A 23,361-nucleotide genomic window follows, 5' to 3' on the forward strand; every position below is an offset into this window, starting at 1 on the left:
GGCATGGCCAGGTGGGTTTAGGCGTTCGATTCGTTATTTAAGGGTCATGGGTTCGAATCCCAGGCGCACCAAACATGCTTGCCCTTTCAGCCGTGGGGGCGTTATATGTTACGGTCAATCCCACTTTTCGTTGGTAAAAGAGTAGCCCAAGATTTGGCAGTGGGTGGTAATGGTTATCTCCTCCATTTTCAAACTTCATGGAAGTTTCTTTTTAATCGTTCATTGGTGGTTATTTTTCAGTTAGGTTTAACAAATGACGACCAAGTTAAAAATGTATACAAAAAAGTAATAAAACTAAAGATGATGGAAAAACGCTTAGAGTTCATAAAGTTTAGGAAGTCGTATATGCATAAATTTAGAAACTTACTGAAATAATACAAACAAGTACTTCTTTAAATCTTTACGTATATAAGCTGGTTCTTCAACCAAAATTAAACGTAATTAAATAAGATGAAAATCAGTAAATACCATTTACTGTTCAAAACAATCACGAATGATAACTATGGTCGGGTATCTTAAATCACATTTGTCTGAATATATTTGATTTGTATTGATTTCAATCATCATGTAATATTAAAATGTCAGTAAAAAGTTATTATTGAAAACTACTTTCATAAGTTAAGGAAATTATTGTGAAGCGTGCGTGTGTTTTCTTATAGCAAAGTCACATCGGGCTATCTGCTAAGCCCACTGAGGGGAATCGAACTGCCGATTTTTGCGTTATAAATCCGTAGACATACCGCTGTGCCAACGGGGAGCATAGAGCCAAGAAATTAATCTATTTTACTGCATGTTTATGGGTGGATTCAAGAAAATAATTGAACAACAATTCAAGAAAATTATAATTCTATTAATCAATAGTAACTGATAACAAAGACAGATTTTTAAAGTTTTTTGAACAAAGAGCACCATTCTTTATGTTGAAAGTTTACAGTTTCTTCAGAAGGAAATTAAGATAATTATTCAAAAATGAATATTTCTATTTCATTATAAATTATTCAGAAATTATAATCGCTGTTTAAGTGTGTGTGTGGGGATTTTCTAATAACAAAGCCACATCGGGAATCGAACTATTGATTTTAGCGTTGTAAATCCGGAGACATACCGCTGTACTAGGAGATACTGTTTAAAATGATTATTGTTCAGATATTTAAATACTGTACTCATAACCAACGCAACTGTGTTATCTCAGTGTGAAAAACAAAGACAACTTTGATAGCAGCGTTTTCACAATTTTAAAATATATTATAAAGCAACACGACCACATAAAAGACAACGTAGTTATACAGAGTATATTTCGTATTTTGAATATTATTCAAAACTGCTTATTTCTACGTGAATTTCAGAATCGGACTTTCAACACGAACTAGATGTCTTTAATACACTAAGGTTCGTCTGAAACATAGTATTCACTATCGAGTTACTTATCGAAGGTTGCGGTTCAAAACTTGTTCCTGACACAACACTCCACATATTAAGAAGTCTTAGAGACTTATTTTAATCGCTGGTTATCCAAGGTGTGTATCTTTATTATCAATGAGTATCAAACAAATATTGTAAAGGCTCATATGATAAAAGATCTATAAATATGGTTCATTTGAATAAACGTAGTTGATCGTGCAGTTATCCCATTCATTGTGTTAAGTATTTTTGAAATTATTATTATTTAACTTTTCAGTTGGTCGAAATCAACAACAGTCACTCATATGAAAAACACTGTATAAATACCGGTTAATGAAGCCAGTTTACATAAAAAAATACCGATGAATTTTGTCAACTTTCACAAAAATATTGTATTAACCGTGTTAATTTTTACGAAAATATTGGTTTAATAGTGTTAGTTGTTAGTTTGCATTAAATACTGGTTGACATAGTTGATTTAATAACACTACTGGTTACCCGAATTCCGTTTTCATAATACTTCTGTTTAATAATATCTGGTTTCAACAAAAAATATCACTGCAATTTTCTTTGGATTAGAGGGTTTGTCTCAGATTCGGGCATCTTCATCGGGTGCTGAAGAAAGAATTCCAGATGTTAAAAATTTGTTATCAAACCCTTGATTAAATAAGGTGAAGATGACAAAGTTGAATTGAGCATAGAAATTGTGATATTTGTACGATTTCAGCAGCTTAAAGTTCAATGTTTGTTTTTTGTGAAGTTACACGGGCATGGGAAAGCGCCATCTTGTAACCGCTGACGGAGGCAAAGAAAAGCTGAGATAATAGACGAGATGACTAATATAGCTAGCAGTACAACAAGTGAAGCAGCAAAGCCAGGTGTAGACATACAAATGACGGCACTCTCATCATTCTCCTGTGTAATGTGGACAGGTGTTATGTCGTTTTCTTTTAAATTAAATGCCAGGTCACCAGTGGAAATCACGCGGATCGTCTTGTTTAGCCCAACTTCCGTCATTTCATCAAACCTGACGTCTCGCTCCTCACGAGGTCGTCCGACTGGCAAATAACCCGGTAAAGGCTTTTGTCCATGAAAGATGTTAGCGTCCACTGGATAGAAACAGTGCTCCGGACACTCGTATCTGCAGATCTGGATAGTACACTGAAAATGTACATCCATGGAATCTGGAAACTTAAAGGCCTGAAAATGGGCGTAAGATAGCACAGAGGCACTAGATCCAAAGTTTTTTATTTTGGTAAATCTGCTCATCAGCTTAGGCCTGACAATACAGCCTCTGCTATCCACCAACTCGATGGGTGCTCTTTTCCCATCGTGAGCGACACAATTTCGAACCAGCATATCAAATTTGTTTTCATCATCCTTGATAGCTAGCACCATTGTCATTGTTTGCCCGATCTTAACAATACCTGCAACCTCACTCGCCCAAGGACCTTTCCCAACTTGGATCTGCATCCAGCATCCAACATTGTCACCAGCAAAGTCAGCACGGATCACATCCAACATATCTACAGGAAATGGTCGGAAGGTAACTGCTTTTTCGTATTGGTCATGCCATATGCAACGCAGCTTACGGGCTTGATCCCAAACTTCTTGAACTTGAGGGTCATATTGTATGATAATGGTATTTTCAAAGAAGCTGCCACTACCACTAGGTTCACCATAGCCATATAAGCCATTTTGTGCGTTTCCAGAAGTACCACAGCTGTTAATAGAAATGTGAAAGAAGACACTTTTGCGTCCAGATCCGACTGGCAGGTATACACAATTACCATAGTTGTAATGACCTTTGCTAAAAATAATACCATGAAAAGGTTTGTCAAAATCTATGGCTACTTTCATAAGGTTTTTCTCACATTTGACATCAAGATGCACAATATTTGGCATTTCCGGCTGGGGTAATGGCCAGGGATTAGATCCAGGAAGTTTGGGAAAGCCAGGAAAATTAGCAGTACCTGATAAAACGTCCAGTTCATAAGATCCAGGGTACACTGGTTGTGGTGGTTGTATGACAGTGTTTTCATGACCTCTGGTGATTTGTAATTGAGCCTCGATGGGATGGTTTACATCCTGGATATGACTTCCAACTTGTTGTCCACCTCCATACCCACCACTCTGGGAGCTTCCATGAAGAATGATCTGGGAAACTTGATCAGGAATAGGAAATGGAAGAGGAATAGGATTATTATGTGGAGAATGGATTACAGATCTTAAAGGAAGTGGAGGTGGTGGTGGTTGAAGCTGGTGATGTTTTTGACTCTCTACTGCCTCTAAATTACCATTGGGCACATTTTCTGATCCATGAACTGTCGTTTCTGAAGTACTTTTTTTTCTTGACTCTTCTGCTGCTATCGTCACCTGCTCGAAAATAAACAAAAACAATTGAACTAGACTTTCCTCTTACGACACTGTTCAAACCTAAGAATAAAAACGTTTTCATACGACTAAGGCTTTAATATTTTATTGCTACAAACAGGTAAAGAACGTGGCATCCACTTTCCATGTATCATAACGCACGAGTTAAAGGATGAACGACTCCAATGTTTACTTTAAATCATAAACAACTTTTTCAGTCTTTCAATTAGTTGATTTATTTTGAATTTCGAGTATAGCTACATAAAGGCTATCTGATCTAGCTGTTCATATTTTAGAAGTGAAAGACTAAGGGAAAGCAGCTAATCACCACCACCTATTGCCACCTCTTGCCTACTCTTTTACCAACGAATAGTGGAATTTAACGTAATATTATAATGCCCCCATGTTTGAAAGGGTGAGAATGTTTTGTGGGAGGTAAATTCGGATCCGCGACCTGCATATTTCGAATCGGAAGCCCTACCCATCTGGTCAGCCCAAACCCATTTCAATTAGTACAAATGTCTTTCTTAGAAATAAGTTTTAAAAAATTAACGTATGGTTCAAAATATCACTAAATAATCACTTTTTGAATTTATTGGAAGGCTGTCAATAATCTTTGTTCTAGGAAATAGTGAATATTTTCTCTGAAATGAAATTAAGATTTACACAACCAAACCATTCGGTGAAGTGGTTAACATGCTTTTTTATTTTTTTGTTCAGAAGTATCAAACCTTGCAAATTAATTATCACATATTGTTCAACATCAGGTTTTGTAGCAAATAGTAAAGCTGTTAAACACTCTAAACACCAGGAAATAAACGGGCATATAAATACAAGACTGAAACACAGTACGTATAAATGCATAACACCCTAAAGCGTGATATGTGTATTGCAACTAGTATCTGTCACGGCAGGTGCAACGTCCTCGTTCGACCACTCAGAAATATCGGGTCAGGGTCAGCTTACCTCGTGCGATTTTAACAAACTTTTCTCTTGAATGAAGAAAGCGGTTGAGCAGGAAGAGTGGTTCTGAAACGTTCCAAGGAGAACCTTTTCCAGCATCTCCGCAGGTAAACAGTTAACACCTCTTTTCTGTTATTTGTCCATCCATCCACACAGTGCTAGAGGTTTGCTTTTATAACACCCTTTAGTTCAAACACTCACATATTACCAAACATAGCAAAGTTAAGCTATGGATTTCTAGTGAGTTATGTTCATAATTTTTTATTAAAAGAAAATTCAGCAGCACAGAATTATTAAGTTCATTAAAAGTTCATTATGGGAAACATTTTATTTCACTTATGTAATGTGATTTAATATTTATGCTCAAGATGCCGAATTGTCCATTTTTAAGTTTGTTAACGTTTTTAGCAAAGCTACAGGATGAACTTTCTCCATTGCAGGAATCAGTCTCCAGAGTTTAGTGATGTAAGTCTTTTAGCTTACCCCTATTTCACGATGGGACCCTTTATTACCTATAAATAAATATTTGTTCATGCTATAGTATATTGACTCCTGTAGTAATTCGTGTGTTATTAATATGCTATTTTTCTTATTGTTTCACATCGATTTGTTTTCCGGTGGAACAGGGGTAGATTTACAAGCTTATAACACTAAAATCCGGATTTCGATTTCTTATTATGGCTTTGCTCTAAAACAAACAAACACAACACGCAGTGGGTTTTGTGAGTGTATATTTCCTACTAAAATATTCTGTAAAATCTTGAGTGCTCAGTAAGTTAAAACAGTAGAAACGAAGTGTTCTCAAAACGTATGAAATATTACTCGAACCATTATCATTGTGTGGAAAAAATATTGTGTAATAACATTCGTTAAAGTCACCATTTTCTGTGACACAAAAGTAATTCAACAAAACGTGAATGAAATTTTACGAAAGTTAATTTTTTAAATTGTTTTCATTAATTCATTTGAATATACTTGACAATTTTTTGGTCAATAAAATACTCTAAAATTTTGTTTCTTTGTTTTAAAATTTTCATGCAAAGCTATATACAAGTTATTTGCGTACAGCCGTCCATTTTGAATGAACTATGAACTATGAATCTCTATGAACTACAAGCAAGGCAGCTAGTCAACAGCATTTACCGCCAACTATTTGGATAAACCATTATTTAAATAGTAAGATTTGACTGACACTGTTATAGCTTACCCCCGATCATATAATATCGTGCACGATTTTGAGCCAATGAGAAGCAAACCATGAACACTTGGATTTACAGAGCCAGCTTTCTAAACACTCTGCCACCTCTAAAAGAAACAACAAGAACTGCTAAACACACACATACACATATATATACAGTCTTAACTCTAGTGTTATTTACACAGAGACGTGCTTTCCTGGTGGATTTTAATACTTGTATTAAATTTAACTACCACACGTTTTGTTCTTAATAAACAAACTAAATTTTCCCAAAGTTTTTTCTCGGTTGGCGATAAATTCTCAAATAGAGAAATACAGTGTAGCCCCACACCAGTACAGTGGTAAGTCTACAGATTTACAACTCTATAATCAGGGATTCGATTCCCCTCGGTGGGCTCAGTAGACAGCCCGATGTGGCTTTGCTATAAGAAAACACACACATACACAATACAGTGTACTAAGTAAAAACAAGAAATTACTCGTTTATAGCAGCTATGTACAGCATCTTTATTTGAACATGATTTTCAGATCTACCCATTTAGTGACGAGGAATATCGACAGGTTGGTTGGTTTCGAATTTCGCGCAGAGCTACGTTAGGTCCATCTGCGCTAACCGTCCTTTATTAACCAGTAAAAGACTAGAGAAAAGCAGCAATTCACCACTAGCTCTTAGGCTACTCTTTTATCAATGAATAGTAGGATTGACTGTCACATTGTAACAGCTGAAAGGGCGAACATGTTTGGTGGAATGAGGTCTCAAACCGGTGACCCTCATATTGCGAGTCAAGCGTTCTAACCACCTGGCCATGTAAGACCCAATATCCATAGAAGACCATATAGGTTACATTTAATTCTTGGACTTTTTATATCTGTTTAGCCTCACCTTCGCATGTTCCTTAAAAGCTGTGAAAAGGAATTTAACTGTTTTCGAGGACTTTGAAAGATATCTCGTTAATTAAAACTTTCCAAGAAGATGTGAATGCACAATTTATCACACGAACGAACTATTAAATCAAGTGAAAATAAAACCTTCATCAAAAAAGTGGAATGTATGTCTAGTGGTATTGTGAATATTAAAAAAAAAGACATGCTCCTTTAAAGTGTCCCCAGTAGTTCGAAGGTAAGTCGAAAAGCTTATGATGCTAAAAACCAGGCTTCGATACCAATGTTAGACACAAACACAAATAAATTGTATAAAACAGAATACGAAGCTGTTGGACAAATCTACTTAATCATTTAAGAAAGTTGTTACTTAATGGGTCTTTATTCATTATATTTCTGTAATTGGTTGCATCTTATTTTGAAAGTTTGTCACAAGTGGTGTTACTTATGTTCTTTGCGTCTCACTTAAACGTCAAAAATTAAGAATCTATATCCATGTGTTAAGTATTTAAATGAAGAAAAACACCGCTGATTGAAAAATGTATTGAAAATAAAACTCTTCAAATATGACGTCATCGTTCTTAATTATAGACACGGTATCAAAGGGACCCTTCTCAGGAAATGCGCTATAATAGAAAAAAAGGAGCATTTAGAAGGAACTACTGGGATCTTGTTACCCCCGAACTGATACGTCACTTAAAGAAGCATTTCCTACTTGAAAATATTTCAATTCAGACTTGTTTGTTATAATATGGGTGTTTGTTTGTTGATTTTCGAGCGAAGCTAGTTTAAAATTATTTCTGCCATCCGTTCTTAATCTGGAAACGGTAGACTATATGAAAGGCAGGTAGTCAATACCATCCATTGCCAACTCTTGGGCTACTCTAATCAAATACTAGGATCGAGTGCCACATTACAATGCACACTTATGCCTAAAAGGGTAATTATGTTCGGATTCGAACTTGGTCTTGCAGATTGCGAGTCGAGCTCTAATGTAAGTAATATTAGAGCTATTAGAAATGATTTTGTTTTTTATTAGACAGACCATAAAGTTGACATTCTAAAAATATCAACTAAACTGTTTTTCGTATTTGAAAACTTTATCACAGTTTTTACCCATGTTTTTTTAATATAAGGGTTAGAGAATTACATGTCATAACATTGAATCATTTCAAATATTATTGAGTTAAATACCTAATTGAGTGTAGCGTCATCTATTTTCTGAAACTAAAAATACATCTGTTTACGAGTTGGGGGTTTAAACCCACCAGATTACTCTATTAAGTCTTTGTACTCTTGCTGGTCAGTTAGCTTTCAAAGTCTCACTTTAAGAATTCTAGAGAGGTTTGTTACATTTTTAGAAACAAAAACTCACAATTCTTTCTGAAGTTGTCTTTCGAAAACGTAATTAACTCTCACCCGCTGGGAATATATAAAGATTAATATATGCTGAATCAACTTGTTTTTATTGGGTTAATTCTACATCTAAATGATAAATTTTTCACCAGCATGTACAGTGTAGAAGCAGGCTTCTGGTGAAATACTTCTTCATTGGTTTTTGAAATGGACAGAATTTTGTTTCTTTATTAAGTTTATTCAAATTATCGGACGTCTGCGGTGCATTCAGTGCGGTTATCACGTTGTGCAGCTTTGTTATGAAGAAACAACAACAAAAATATCAAAATGCTTTATCAAGAAGGCATAGACCGAAATGTTAGTAAAATAAAGGTTTTTTCTGGCTCTCAAATCGTTTGTACTTGTAATAAAAAACAAATTCTAATAATATATTTTGAAAAAAAGCTAAAAATCGAACACATTTGCCAACTATTGTTTGAAAGTTTCAATTATGTATCATTTTATAGCTTAAAATGTAGTTTTAAACAGACTTTACCAAAAAGAAAATTTCAATAAATTATCTTAGACATGGTGATATACATATAAATCAATCTATTTTGAAAAAAACAAACTCGTAATTTGAGGGTTGCGGGTTCGAATCCCCGTCGCACCAAACATGCTCGCCCTTTCAGCCGTGGGGACGTTATAATGTTATGATCAATCTCACTATTCGTTGGTGGTGGTGATGACTAGCTACCTTCCCTCTAATCTTACACTGTTAAATTAGGGACAACTAACGCAGATAGCCCTCGTGTAGTTTTGCGTGAAATTCAAACCAAATCGTAGCGTCAACTGGCATAAGTTTTGTGTACTTTCTTGAAAAGAAAAAAACAAACCAGAACGAAACCAAAACATTGTAACAGTAAGTAATATTCATCAACATATAAGATTTGGTTTGTTTACTTCAAAGCCACGCGCTGATCTATCTGCGCTGTGTATACTGCGATCCTTTTATATTGAGAAACTTTGTCTCACTCAACACAAAACAACCATTAGGATCTGCTTACCTCAAAATACAGTTTATTTAGTATGTTGAGTGTCTTTAGTGTCTGTCGCATCCGAAAGTGAAGATTGTAAGTGTCAGTTGTGTAACGATGTCATGTGACAACTAGTAATAGCATGTTTCTCTCTCCAGATTAGTCTAGTTAGTTCGATGATGGCCTGGTAATTAAGACACTCAACTCACAATCTGCTGGTCGTGGGATCGCAACCTGTCGACAAACATGCTCGCCTTTCAGTATCTTGTTTTGAATTTTCGCACAAAGCTACTCGAGGGCTATCTGTGCTAGCCGTCCCTAATTTTGCAGTGTAAGACTAGAGGGAAGGCAGCTAGTCATCACCACCCACCGCTAACTCTTGGGCTACTCTTTTACCAACGAAAAGTGGGATTGACCGAACATTATAACGCCCCCACGGCTGGGAGAGCGAGCTTTTTTTTGCGCGTAACTCGGATGCGAACCCGCGACCCTCAGATTACGAGCGCACGCCTTAACGCGCTCGGCCATGCCGGGCCACGTCTTTCAGTAATGGGGGCGTCATTCGCAGTGTCCGTTGGTGAAGAGTAGTCCAAGAACGTGTGACAAGTGGGCGAGTTTATGAGTAACAAACATATCTGCTTAGATTATCCAACCATTACAGGCGGCGACCTGAGGGCCTCCTATTTTGGTGTTCTGGATAGAGAAATACGAAATACAACTGTGATACTCTCGCAGACAACTGGATATTCGAAGACAAATGAGTCAACATTCATAGATTTCAAAGTTTGAGCTTGTCGAATTTAACCTCAGCACGAAGATGATAGTAAAAAACTCTCACTCAAAGAGTGGTACCTTCTTTTGATTAGAAAACTACAATTGGGAGACGTCAATGGAGGTAGATTGTTATGCCAATCACTTGTAACAATAATCTTGCAATTAAAAAAAATTGCCTCTGTATACAACAACCTCGAATAGTGGTTAAGATACTCCTACTAGAGAGTTGTTGTATACATTTTTTCTCCAAGATTATTTCACAAGTAAATGGTGATAAACATTTCCCTAACCTTACCTGTATGTTTCTTAATCTATGAGTTATAAAAGGATAAAAAACGGTGGGAAAATCCCAAAACAACTCTGAATAGTCTTGGGTCTCCTGTCTTTAACCATTTAAATTGACTTTATGTAAATAGCAACATCTCTCGGTGGGACAGCGATAAGTTTACAGACACTGCTAAAATTCAAGGTTTGATTCCTCATTGTGACCACAGCAGATAGCCTAATATGTCTTTGCTTTAAAAGAAACAAACACATAAACACGTATTCTCAAGATGGCTGCAATGGTAATTAGTGAAACGTTGTTTAGTACTTTATTTTAATTAAAGTACTAATACCCATACCAGCCATCTTAAGAATACATTTTTACTTCAAGTGGGTTTCTCGTTGTCACGAAACACATAAACAGTAATACAGTAGATTCGGTTGTTATAAATTTGTTTTAGTTTTAACTTTCACTGAATGCTGTTCAAACGTTTTAACCGAAACAGAAAGAGAACCGAAATATATATTTATTAGAAAGACTTACTCCAACGATAAATATTGTTGCTATTAAAATTTTCATCGCAGTCATGCTTGCCAGAAGAATCCGTGCACACGGTTTCTAATAGAAGAAAAAAAAAGAACATATATTTTAAATCTCTAATCTAAAAAAATGTAATTACAGGTAATGCTAGTTAAGAAAGAAAAGAACTAATGTTTTGTTTGGTATAAAGTTGAAAAAAAAATTTGAAGACAAATCACTTTGAACAAGGAAGATCTGAATATTCTTAAATCGTTGCTACTATTAGTTAACATTTTTACTAGTCACATTTAATAAGTTATTATATATATTAGCTACCGTAACACAGTGGTAGCCATAAATATTGTAAGGCTTATTTTCACATTTCGTTGAAAATTTAAAGGTAAAGGTGTCTGAGTTAATAAAACTTTTGCTTTATGTACACAGAGTACTAACAAAACAATTCTGATAACAGAAAAGCAACCTTTTTGTTTGATTAATTACAAGGCCATTGTTAGGAAACTTATAATCTTTTTCCAGAAAAAAAACTGTTCTCTCCAGTGTGACAATAGTTCTGTTTTACTTTTTAGTTAGAAATTACCACAAATTTGTAGGACTATTTCAACATATGTAAAAATAGAGCCAAACATTTTTTTAAAAAAGAATTTCCAAGAAGAATAGGAAAGTATGACACCCCCCCCCTCCTCAGTGGCACGGTGGTATGTCTGCGGACTCACAGCGCTGAAAAGTAGGTTTCGATACCTATTTCACAGTAATAATAGAGTTAATAAAATATCAATATATTTTACTGTTGACATCATGTCTGCTGAATAATCAAAATTTCATTTCGTTTCTATTTCTTTATCGTTTGATTTCAATTATTTTTGTCTTTGTTTTTTTTTAAATTAGCGATGCTATTAATGAATATGATTTATTTCATTAATAGATAATTTAGCTATATTTATAACCATAACTGGAAAACTAGCTGCTAAGAGTCATGGCTTTCATATATTAGTTTCAGGGCAAATTATCTACCTTTTGACATATCAATGCTGCCACGATAAACTTATGTGACAGTCGTTTATAAGGAATGATAGTCGTATAGTAAAAGAGTAAAGATATACAAAAGCTGCATAACACTAATTTTATGGACGATAAAGTATAAGATAATGAACAGCGACAGCAAGAGAAGGTTAACATGCTCATAAAAAACAACGTATTTAAACAGTATCCCACCATCACTACACTCACCCACGTGTCTAATGTACCATTTACCAAAGCTCGTGGACTGGTTATCCAGGAACACTCAAATCATGTCCAGAAAGCGATTGTTCTCAAGTTGCACATTAACTATGCACAGGATAAAGTAGAATGCAGAGTGCACAAACAGCTACCCTCACACTGATGAATAAAAAAAAACTACAGAAAATTGCACACAATATCGTCCGTACGTGGTAGTTAGAAATATACTTTGATATTAGAGTCTAGGAGCAGTTGGACAAATGTAACAAGAAACGAATTGTTTGCTACTGATCTCGATTCATTCTTGCCAAATTTTTGTTATATAATGGGAAGTTTGACCTTCACAATTGCACAATAAAATAAAAGCGAACTCTAGTAACTATCAGAGGAACGTATTAACATCAGCTACACGAGATGAAAATCTCCAGGATGCAAGTAAAGAAAAACTCTATCAAGGGGGGGGGATATCAAGTCATACATCTACATCCACTTCCGTAAAAGATTATATCAATTTCCCCTTAATATCTGTGAAGTCCCCTACTGTGCACCCCTAATTGCAATCAACTCACTTACCCGTGGTCATGAAAGTTAACGTTCACGTATAATGTATAGCATTTGAAAAGCCTGTCAGAACACATAGTTTAGACTGAAGTTGCTGTCTTTCGTAGGTACTTGTTACAATGGAAATTACGGTGTCGGGTAAAACTGTATAATCATGAGTACGAACGCCGTTGACGATTCATAACTATGTATTTGATTCACAACGAATTTCTGGCCATTCGACAGTGTAATGTTGCCAATAGAATAAAATAAACACGTATACATTGGGCTGAAGACGAACTATTGTCTGAACCGAACCCCAGGGTTTAGCATTGTAAGCCTTATTCTTACCAATGAGTCAGCTGGGTGGCCTAAATTTATACTACAGCCCCCAAAATATTAGAATTACAATATACGGAAAAATATCTAAGCTCAAATAGGTATAGGACGTTAATTACTATATAGTATCCGGGTAGGAACCAGAACTCAAGTGGTCAGTAGTCATTCATGATGACGAGAAACCCACTTGAAGTTAAAAATGTATTCTAAAGGCGACTGGTTACTAAAACTTTAATTAAAATAAAATACAGAACAACGTTTTGATATTCTTAGGTCATCTTTAGGTTAACAAAGAGAGTTTGACTCTGACTGTTATTAGGCACATGTGGTTATCTTTCTACAATTTACAGAAACAGAATGAGTCTTAATTGGCCTGAGCTTTTAATTATCTCAAGTAGTTCATTTACTCAAACTAATATTGTATAATTTTTATTTAGTACAATTAGTAGTTGTTGTTTGTTATTTTTTGTATTAAGCAAAAAGATACACGGATGGCTATGTGTGTTCTGCCCACCACGGGTATCGAAACCCATCTTCTAGCGGTATAAGCCCGCAGACATACCGCTGTGCCACTGAAGGGGGGCAGTATAATTAGTAAAACGCGAATTAAATTAAATATATTATTTGTTCTAGCTACACTAACACCATAAGACGTTGGATTGAAATAGAACATTTTCACTAAAGTGAGCCCACAGCAAGAAGTGTGGAACGTCAAATGCACAAAGTTACAAAAGTAGGAAGTGAAACAGTTTAAATTAAATGTATGAAGTTTGTTTCTCATGAAGTAAACAGCAACTGAATGGAATATTTGGGCTGTGCCCATCATGGTTATCAAAAACTTGTTTTCAGCGCCCTAAGTCAAGAGACTGGTATCTGAGCCATTGAGAGAAAAGTAACAAGTTAAATGTAGTAATAGACATCAGTTTAAAACGTATGATTTAAAATGCAGAGACTGTTGGTTTGTTTTGAATTTTTGCGCAAAGCTGCACGTCAGCTGTCCCTAATTTAAAAGTGTAAGAGGGAGAGCATCTAGTCATCACCACCCACTGCCAACTCATCTGATACTCTTTAACCAATGAATAGTGGGATTGATTGTCACATTATATTGCTGAAAGGGTAACATGTTTGGTGTGATAGGGATTCGAACCTGCGATCCTTAGATTATGCGTCAAGCGCTCTAACCATCTGGTCTTGCCGAGCCTAGGATACAGTAACATTTTCACAAACATTTAGAAAGAGTCAGATGAAAGAAAAGCAGAAACATCTTTATCGTAGATGAAATAAGAGTTGAGAAATTTTCGATAAATATGTCGTCAAAAGCCACGAGTATAGTTTGCCAATACTTTTGGAGTTTCATACTTTCCAACTTTTTCTTTTAAATCATTAACAAATGAAACTTGAACCTTACTATAAAATAAAAATAACTTGTAATATTCGGTAAAATGCAACAGACTGGCATGTATTGCAGTGTTTAGCCTTTGCAGCTCAAAATATAGTTTTCAAACATAACAATTTTGCCACTACCACTATTTCATTCGTGCAAGTATTCCACAAACAAATTGTATCTAGTATTCAGAACTCTTGCGTCGAAAAGCATACTAGAAAACTTTAAAATTTAGTGAGTGTTAGTTCACTGTCTTTAGTTACTTAATACACAGACTAGGCGTAGATGATTCACTCTGGAAAAGAATAATAATTAAGCTAACCGCAATGACAAAAGCAGACAGTTTTGAAATGTTTGACAAAGATAACTTGTTTGCTTTGCGCAAAACAACATCAGTAATTTCTAATTTTGAAATGATAGTCAAATGGAACGTAAGCTGGTCAATAGTACCTACCGTTAACTAGGCCACGTGAGGAGCGTCAAAAATAAGTCAAATGTAGAGGAAGTAATGTAATAAACATGTCTTTACCACAGCGACTCTAACAGGTAAAATTGATAAGAAACACCTGACGTTTCTAATTCTGAAAGCCATGATTAAAGAAAATTTGAAGTTAAAGAGTGTATAAGTGTATTGTCACAAGGTATTTACCAGCTGTGTATTGTATTAAATACTTGAAAAACTGAAGTTAAAGAGTGTATAAGTGTATTGTCACAAGGTATTTACCAGCTGTGTATTGTATTAAATACTTGAAAAACTGAAGTTAAAGAGTGTATAAGTGTATTGTGTATTTACCAGCTGTGTAGTGAAAACTAAAGAGTGTATAAGTGTATTGTCACAATGGAAGTTATCAGCTGTATATTGTATTAAATATTTCACTGTGCACATAATCCTGCGCATTAACAAGTTCTGCTCTGAATTACGTGTTTTCATTCATATCTTTAATCTATAACTATTTTCTACGTTTCAATCAGATATTAAAAATATTAAATCTAGTATGGAATAATGTGTTTCTTAGTGGGTCTACTGCAATTTCAATTGCCTGGATTTTATATCATTTTATGCATTGGGTTCAATTGCCATGAAATTACAAGGATTCATATTACAAATTCGAAATTTCTTAACGCATTTACCATTAACTGTGATCACTTATTCGAACTAATATGCACTAAAACATAACTAGAACACAAATGTTAAATTCTTTTTAACCGTCGATACGTTTTCATATCAAAATGAAGAAAAAAGAATACATTCTCACTTGTAACTTCAGAACACGTCATAAAATATGCGGTATGTTCTGTCAAAGTAGCCGCCAGATGGCGAGGTTCAAATTGTATTTGTCTGTTTGTTTGTTTTTTAATTTCGCGCAAAGCTACTCGAGGGCTATCTGTGCTAGCCATCCCTAATTTTGCAGTGTATGACTAGAGGGAAGGCAGCTAGTCATTACCACCCACCGCCAATTCTTGGGCTACTCTTTTACCAAGGAATAGTAGGATTGACCGTCACATTATAACGCCCACACGGCTGAAAGGACGAGCACGTTTGGCGCGAAGAGGATGCGAACCCGCGACCCTCAGATTACGAGTCGTACGCCTTAACCCACCAGGCAATGCCGGGCTTTGTATTTGTCGTGTAGAGGCAATGAGTCTGTCGTCTCAGTGATATAAGATCTTAGGTTAGGCTAACGTGCGTGTGTGTTTTATCTTTTAATTGCATCAAATATTATTGAGCTTTAGCATCGTGACTATTAGACAATAAATAGCTTGTTTCCAATTTTAGTATTGAAAATGAAGTACAATACCAGTTCATAACTATTTTAGATTTATATATTACTTTTAAAATAATTGCTTGTACAGGTTTAATATTTGTCATTGAATCACTAAGAGTTTTTATTTTCTTCTTGGTTTATATCTACTGATCTATATAAATCAATAGTACTTGTTTTTCTATGTCTGTATAACTACTTCGCATGGTGTGGATGAATCATCAGCAAATTTAACACGAAAGTTTGTTGGATTCAAACAGAAATTCATGCAAATTTTACGGTTTCACATTTTGTGTTTTGCAATTTTCATGTGCGACTTTGCGTTTTTTTTACAATTGCATATAAGGAAAGGAACTTTCATGTCCTAAGATAACCTTTCATTAATAATGAACTTACATAACTTCAGTCCAGAGAACGGGTACTCCAGCTAGTTTTAAATAAAAAAGATATAAACAAGAGTATATTATTTACTCTTATTAACTGATACTAACAAAAAAACTATTTAAAACATCTTGTATAAGGCTTGGCATGGTTAAGGTGGTTAAGGCACTCCACTGAGGATCGCAGATTCAAATCCCTGTCACACCAAACATGCTTGCCCATTCAGCCACGGTATGAGGCTAGCAATCTATTGGTTTTTGGGCACCAAAGCACAACAATATCCAGTCAATAGTAACAGCCACGGTATTAGGCTAGCAGTCTATTGGTTTTTGGGCACCAAAGCACAACAATATCCAGTCAAGAGTAACAGCCATGGTATCAGGCTAGCAATCTATTGGTTTTTGGGCACCAAAGCACAACAATATCCAGTCAAAAGTAACAGCCACGGTATCAGGCAAGTACTCTATTGGTTTTTGGGCACCAAAGCACAATATCCAGTCAAAAGTAACAGCCACGGTATCAGGCTAGCAATCTATTGGTTTTTGGTCACCAGACCACAACAACATCCAGTCAAGAGTAACAGCCACGGTACCAGACTAGCAATCTATTATTTTGTAGTCACCAGAGTACACCAATATCCAGTCAAGAGTGACAGCCAATCTATCAATCTAACTATTTTATTAGCTTGTAGTTCCAAGGAGATCAACAATATTAAATAAAGGTAACAACCATCAGCCATGATATCAGTCTAGCTGTTTATTAGCTTACAATCACTAGAGTAGGAGCAACATTATGCTAAAGTAAGAGCCACGCTGTTAGTCTACTTCTTTGTTAGCTTGTGATATCAAGGTAGCAGCAATATTAAATTTGAATAAAGCTATGCCATCAATCTAGCTGTTCGTTAGCCTGTTTGTTAACCCGTGATCCTCAGGAATAACAGCCGAGCTATTAATCTAGCTGTTCATTATCTTGCGATCCTCAGTGTAACAGCAATAGCAAATCATGATAATCATCATGATGTCTATCTAGCTGTTTTATTAGCCTATGATCCCCAGAGTAGTAGTAATATCAACTGAGAGTAACAATAGACATGCTATCAGTCTCGTTATTTTTCTTAGTATTTTGTTATTTTTTGCGAGTTCAGTATTCATTTCATCTGGAATGTGTTAGCTAAAAACATAATCAGAATCGGTATATATATGTCATTCTCTACAAGACCGTATCTCATCTTACGAAAAAGACGTCATTAAGACTTAAAAAAGCCAACAACACATCGATTACTGTCTTAAATCTCTCAAGCATAGTCGATAATAGAACAAAAAACGACCTTTAATTTTAAACCTTTACAGGTTCTAATGCTCGGTCTCTGATCGAAAAACCTGTTTAATCAAGATTTTGTTATGCGAACCATTTTTTTCCGAACATAATATAACGCCTTTGAAAATGCACGTGAACTTTTGTTTTGGCAATAATACGCCATACAAACGTGTAATTATGTGTAAAAAAACTGGGTGTGAGAGGTTCTGTGTGACATTTGTCTCCTCCTACCTCTCCTCCTAACAATAACACCGACTGTCTTTTCTCTGTGTTGATCTTCCCAGTGCGACCTCCTTAATGTGACACAACTCAGCAAGATTCGACCGAGCGAAGACTTCCAGTTAATAAATAACTTACAGTATGTGTAGCAAAGCTACACTGGGAGTAAGTTGCGCTTCTGTTTTGTAACTTTTCTTCTTTTTCTTTTTCAAATATTAATTGTATGTGATTAAACACAAAGTTACACAATGTAGTTATGTCCACCACGGGTATCGAAACTTGTGTTTTGCGTTATAAGCCTTCAAATATACCATAGTACTACTGTGTAGAAACATGAAATATACTAGTAGACACAAACAGAAAATATATAAATTTACAAATAATGACTATTGTTACAACGCATACTAAAAATTGTTGATTGCAGAAGTAATATTCTGTAATCATATGAAGATCTACATAAAAGCTATCAAGCGGATTGATTTATAAAAAAAAACATAATTGTGTGACATACGCTCGGCCCAACATCGCGGGTGGGTTAAAACGTTCAACTTATAATCTGAGGGTCGCGGGTTCGAATCCTTGTCGCACCAAACATGCTTGTCTTTTCAGCCGTAGGGGCGTTATAATGTTATTGTCAATCCCACTATTCGTTGTTAAAGGAGTATCCCAAGAGTTGGCGGTGGGTGGTGATGACTAGCTGCCTTACCTCTAGTGTTACACTACTAAATTATGGACGGCTAGCACAGATAGCCCTCGTGTAGCTTTGCGCGAAAAACAAAAAAAAAAAACAAACAATCATACGCTCAGAGTAATTTGATTCTTTATTACTAAAATAGTTACTGAGAAAAAAATTAAATTAACCTCTTTAACATACAGAAAAGCTCAAAATGTATTTTAAAGTAATATGTTTATTTTAATTGTTTATAAATTAATATAAGAATGTTCGCAGGTTTTGTTCTAGATAATGTTCTCAGTTTCTTTTACTCACGCCTCCCGTTAGTACAGCGGTATGTCTCCGGATTTACAACGCTAAAATCAGGGGTTCGATTCCCCTCGGTGGGCTGAGCAGATAGCCCGATGTGGCTTTGCTATAAAAAAAAAACAACACAAACACACTTTTACTCACTTTATAGGTGGACTAAGTGAAATTAAGAAAAAGTTTCTGAAGTAAACTTAAATCGTCTTGTAAGGTTAATTCGTAACATTCATAATTTCAGAACCCTTTTCTAATGGTTTAATCCAAGAAAATTTGAAAGATGTACTTCTGGGTTTGTTAATTCGAAATCAAAATAAACAAACTCAAAATTTGTTTACGCAATTTTTTTTACATTATGTAATAAAACGGGTGTTGTGTGTGTGTGTGTTTTTTCTTATAGTAAAGCCACATTGGGCTATCTACTGAGTCCATCGAGGGGAGTCAAACCCCTGATTTTAGGGTTGTAAATCCTCAGACTTACCGCTGTACCAGCGGGGGACAGAATAAAATGTTTGGTAAAACAATTTTTCTTTAAATATAACGTTCAGCAAATAATTTATCAGTATTCTTAGCAAAGTCGAGTCAGTTCAGACCATCAAACTAGCGATAAATGTGTTTGGCAAACGGCAGAATTCGACTTAAAGATAAAATCTGAAAGATCAAGGTTTTGAATTCTTAAAGAAAAACTACAGAGAAAAGTGACTATTAGAAAAACAACAAACTTAATTCTGTAGCGACCGTCAAGTCTAAACAAAAATCTGTTGGAATTCAAAGATTCAGTGTCATTTTTTACTGAAATGCGTCTTATTTTTGTAGCTTTGTTTTTCACGGACAGAATCCTTTAAATTTTCTGGTGACAATAGTTCACGTGACGAGAATAAATTATTTTACTTCTTCAGTTAACGTCTGTACAAGCTTGAACATTTATACATTGTCATAGTTCGTTGTTGGCGAATGTTACAAATGATTTGGCCCGGCATGGCCAAGCGTGTTAAGGCGTGCGACTCGTAATCTGAGGGTCGCGGGTTTGCATCCTCGTCGCGTCAAACATGCTCGCCCTTTCAGCCGTGGGGGCGTTATAATGTTACGGTCAATCCCACTATGTGTTGGTAAAAGAGTAGCCCAAGAGTTGGCGGTGGGTGGTGATGACTAGCTGCCTTCCCTCTAGTCATACACTGCAAAATTAGGGATGGCTAGCACAGATAGCCCTCGAGTAGCTTTGTGCGAAATTCAATAAAACAGACAAACAAATACAAATGATTTTCAAATTTAGCTAAAAATACTGGTACTAACATAAAATCAGCTAATTAAAAGAAGTAACTCAATAAGCGCGATAGCAAACACAGATCTAAATATCCCACAAAAGCACACAGACTGATTCAATTCTCCATCTCGAAATAATTCTAACACTTCTTCCTTGACTATCTTTCAACTCATTCTACACAATTTACAACTATCTTGCATTTGTGATCTCGCTTGGAATATATGAGAAAAACTTGACGTCAGCTTAGCACTTTCAAAGCATTCTAGGCCTACCTTAACATCATGTGCTCTCAAGCTAACATAAAAATTCCAACATTAAAAATATACATTACGACAGTCTTAAAGTATTATATTTAACATATTTGAAAACAGTTAAATCTCGGAAACATCGTTTTCATAGCACACCTTGCAAAGAAATGTTTTTGTTTTTTTTCTAAACAAGATTTATAATCTTGTAAAAGTAAAGGGGAACAGTTTACCTCTAAAAGATTGGTTTGGTTTTTTTGGAATTTCGCGCTAGCCGTCCTTAATTTAGCAGTGTAAGACTAGAGTGACCCCAGAAGAAAGAAAGTCTGCTTTCTGAGAGGTGCTGTAATGATCGGGATGGTTGTGATGTATCTGTTCTTTGATCTTTCGTTTTCCAAACATCACAAAAGAAGTAATAATACTGCAGTGCTAACTTAGGTTTAAATGTTCAGTTTATTCATTTTTATTAATGATTAGAAAACAAAATTTCTGCATTTTATCTGAACTATACCAGCCATGTTAAAATATAAATTGGTCTCACCTGTTAACAAACAGTATTCTCCACCTGAAGAATTGCTATCCTAGCCTTCTGATTCCGAGAGTACGCGCACGCTTCTCAAGTTCACAGTCTAGATGAAAATAGCTTCAAGGACCCTCTTATTTTATACTTACTAGAAGTGTGACCTACCTACCTTGTCACTTTCTTACCTGTAGGGCGAGCGAGAAAAGGCGCAAACTTCCTATAGACTCGTGCCAATTTCTTTTTTCTTTTTTTCGAAATATTTTTAGTAATTTTTACAGTGTCTTTAGAGTGAAATTTTTATCAAACTAATATATCCACAACATTTAATTTGTTTCAATGTATTATTGCTCTGATTCAGTTAAAACATTAGGTACTTTTATTGACAAGTTTCAAAGATTTCATATGTAAAGGAACAGCTGTATGAAAGTATTTTTCTATTCGACTTAAACTCTTAGGAAAGTAATCAGTCATTTTGATACAGTTACAGTCGGTTTCGGAACAATCGAACACGAGCCTCTTGCTGCCAATGCATTTAATTAGCTGCTGTCCTAAAATAATTATCAATGACTCAACTGGCAATTCCGAATGGAAGAGCTTAACAGATTCTATCACTTTAATTTATGTTACATCCATGCTTACCCATACAACAATAAGGGAAAAGTGGACAAAATAACTAAATTATAAGTTTATATGTACTTGCATTTATGCTACGAAAGAATAGAAACACCCAAATACGTATGTATGCGTATTAAGCACTTGAAAACAAAATAATGCAACAAATATAAAACTAGTACAATAATCCCACGCATAGTAATAAGGAACAACATTACTTAGAAAATTATGAATAGTTTATTGAAATGTGGAAATTTATGTTTATCGCTAACACCAATGACGTAACTTGGAGTCAATGTTTGGTTCTGTTTAGCTTGCTGAAATAACGCAAAGGGTACGTGATATGGTATTCGTATGAATTTATAACACTTCTCCCATCATGGATACTTATTTTAAGGTAGCACAAATTAACGTTTTCAGATAGTATACAAACTAAAGTTATTGTTTTTTTTGTGTTTTTTTTTTCAGATAGCACAAATTAAAGTAACTTGCTGCATATTTTCAGGTAACACACAGCCTAAACTGTTTGGCTGCTTGTTTTCAGGTAGCACACAGCCTAAACTGTTTGGTTGCTTGTTTTCAGGTAGCACACATCCTAAACTGTTTGGCTGCTTGTTTTCAGGTAGCACACAGCCTAAACTGTTTGGCTGCTTGTTTTCAGGTAGCACACAGCCTAAACTGTTTGGTTGCTTGTTTTCAGGTAGCACACATCCTAAACTGTTTGGTTGCTTGTTTTCAGGTAGCACACAGCCTAAACTGTTTGGTTGCTTGTTTTCAGGTAGCACACAGCCTAAACTGTTTGGCTGCTTGTTTTCAGGTAGCACACAGCCTAAACTGTTTGGCTGCTTGTTTTCAGGTAGCACACAGCCTAAACTGTTTGGTTGCTTGTTTTCAGGTAGCACACATCCTAAACTGTTTGGTTGCTTGTTTTCAGGTAGCACACATCCTAAACTGTTTGGCTGCTTGTTTTCAGGTAGCACACATCCTAAACTGTTTGGCTGCTTGTTTTCAGGTAGCACACATCCTAAACTGTTTGGCTGCTTGTTTTCAGGTAGCACACATCCTAAACTGTTTGGCTGCTTGTTTTCAGGTAGCACACAGCCTAAACTGTTTGGTTGCTTGTTTTCAAATGGCACAAATTAAAGTGATTGGCTGTTTGTTTCCAGGTAATTCACAAATCAAAGTGACTGAATGCTTGTTTACAGGTAGCACAAATTAAAGTGATTTGCTGTTTGTTTTCAGGTAATACAAAGCCCAAAATGTTTGGCTGCTTGTTTTCAGGTAGCACAAATTAAAGTGATTGACTTTTTGTTTTCAGATAGCACAAATTAAAATGACTGGCTGCTTGTTACTGGATAGCACAAATTAAAGAAATTAGCTGTTTGTTTCCAGGAAACAAAAATTAATGTGATTGGGGTCAAGGGGTAACATAAATTAAAGTGATTGCTGCTTGTTCTCAAGTAGTACACAGCCTAGCGTGTTTGGCTGCTTGAAGTTTTTGTTGACTGCTGAGGCAATTCAAAATAAAAGTGTAAAATTATAAATTATTTAAAGTATTCAGTATATTGCAACACTTAAGTAACTAAAATATTAAAAATAAACATAAGAGCCTCTCCATCTAAATCATATTTCTTCCAACAACTCATTATATACAAGATTTTCAATCGCACAGTAATTTATTAGTAATGCCATGAAGATTTGACCAACAACTTGTTAATCGCTATCCAGTCAACTTGCTAATCGTAGTATCTCTAATTCGTTATATCAGGCCCTATCGACCTATGAATTTATTTTATATTTCAATTCGAGGAT

At 35.4% G+C, this 23,361-nt stretch overlaps 1 protein-coding gene across 2 annotated transcripts; it reads right to left on the reverse strand.

Moving 5' to 3' along the window:
* Positions 1-520: 520 nt before the first annotated feature.
* On the reverse strand, positions 521-21,040 carry LOC143237814 (uncharacterized). Of its 2 annotated transcripts, none has more exons than XM_076477432.1 (3): positions 20,956-21,040; positions 10,772-10,846; positions 521-3,777 (listed from the first exon to the last, which is right to left on the reverse strand). In XM_076477432.1, the coding sequence occupies exons 2-3, from the start codon at positions 10,814-10,816 to the stop codon at positions 2,140-2,142; spliced, it is 1,683 nt and encodes a 560-aa protein (XP_076333547.1). In that variant the 5' UTR covers positions 10,817-10,846; positions 20,956-21,040; the 3' UTR covers positions 521-2,139. The 2 variants fall into 2 exon arrangements, with proteins under 2 accessions (XP_076333547.1, XP_076333548.1); XM_076477433.1 differs by lacking the exon at positions 20,956-21,040 and adding an exon at positions 18,918-19,069.
* Positions 21,041-23,361: the final 2,321 nt, after the last annotated feature.

Source organism: Tachypleus tridentatus, chromosome 13 (assembly GCF_004210375.1).
Source record: "Tachypleus tridentatus isolate NWPU-2018 chromosome 13, ASM421037v1, whole genome shotgun sequence".
NCBI lineage: Eukaryota > Metazoa > Arthropoda > Merostomata > Xiphosura > Limulidae > Tachypleus > Tachypleus tridentatus.

What these genes read in the sequence shown, in the direction of transcription:
- LOC143237814 (XM_076477432.1), bottom strand. Translation starts at nt 10,816, where the DNA reads ATGACTGCGATGAAAATTTTAATAGCAACAATATTTATCGTTGGA. An exon ending in CAACAATATTTATCGTTGGA is followed by an intron (nt 3,778 to 10,771) that starts GTAAGTCTTTCT and finishes ATTTTCGAGCAG; the next exon opens with GTGACGATAGCAGCAGAAGA.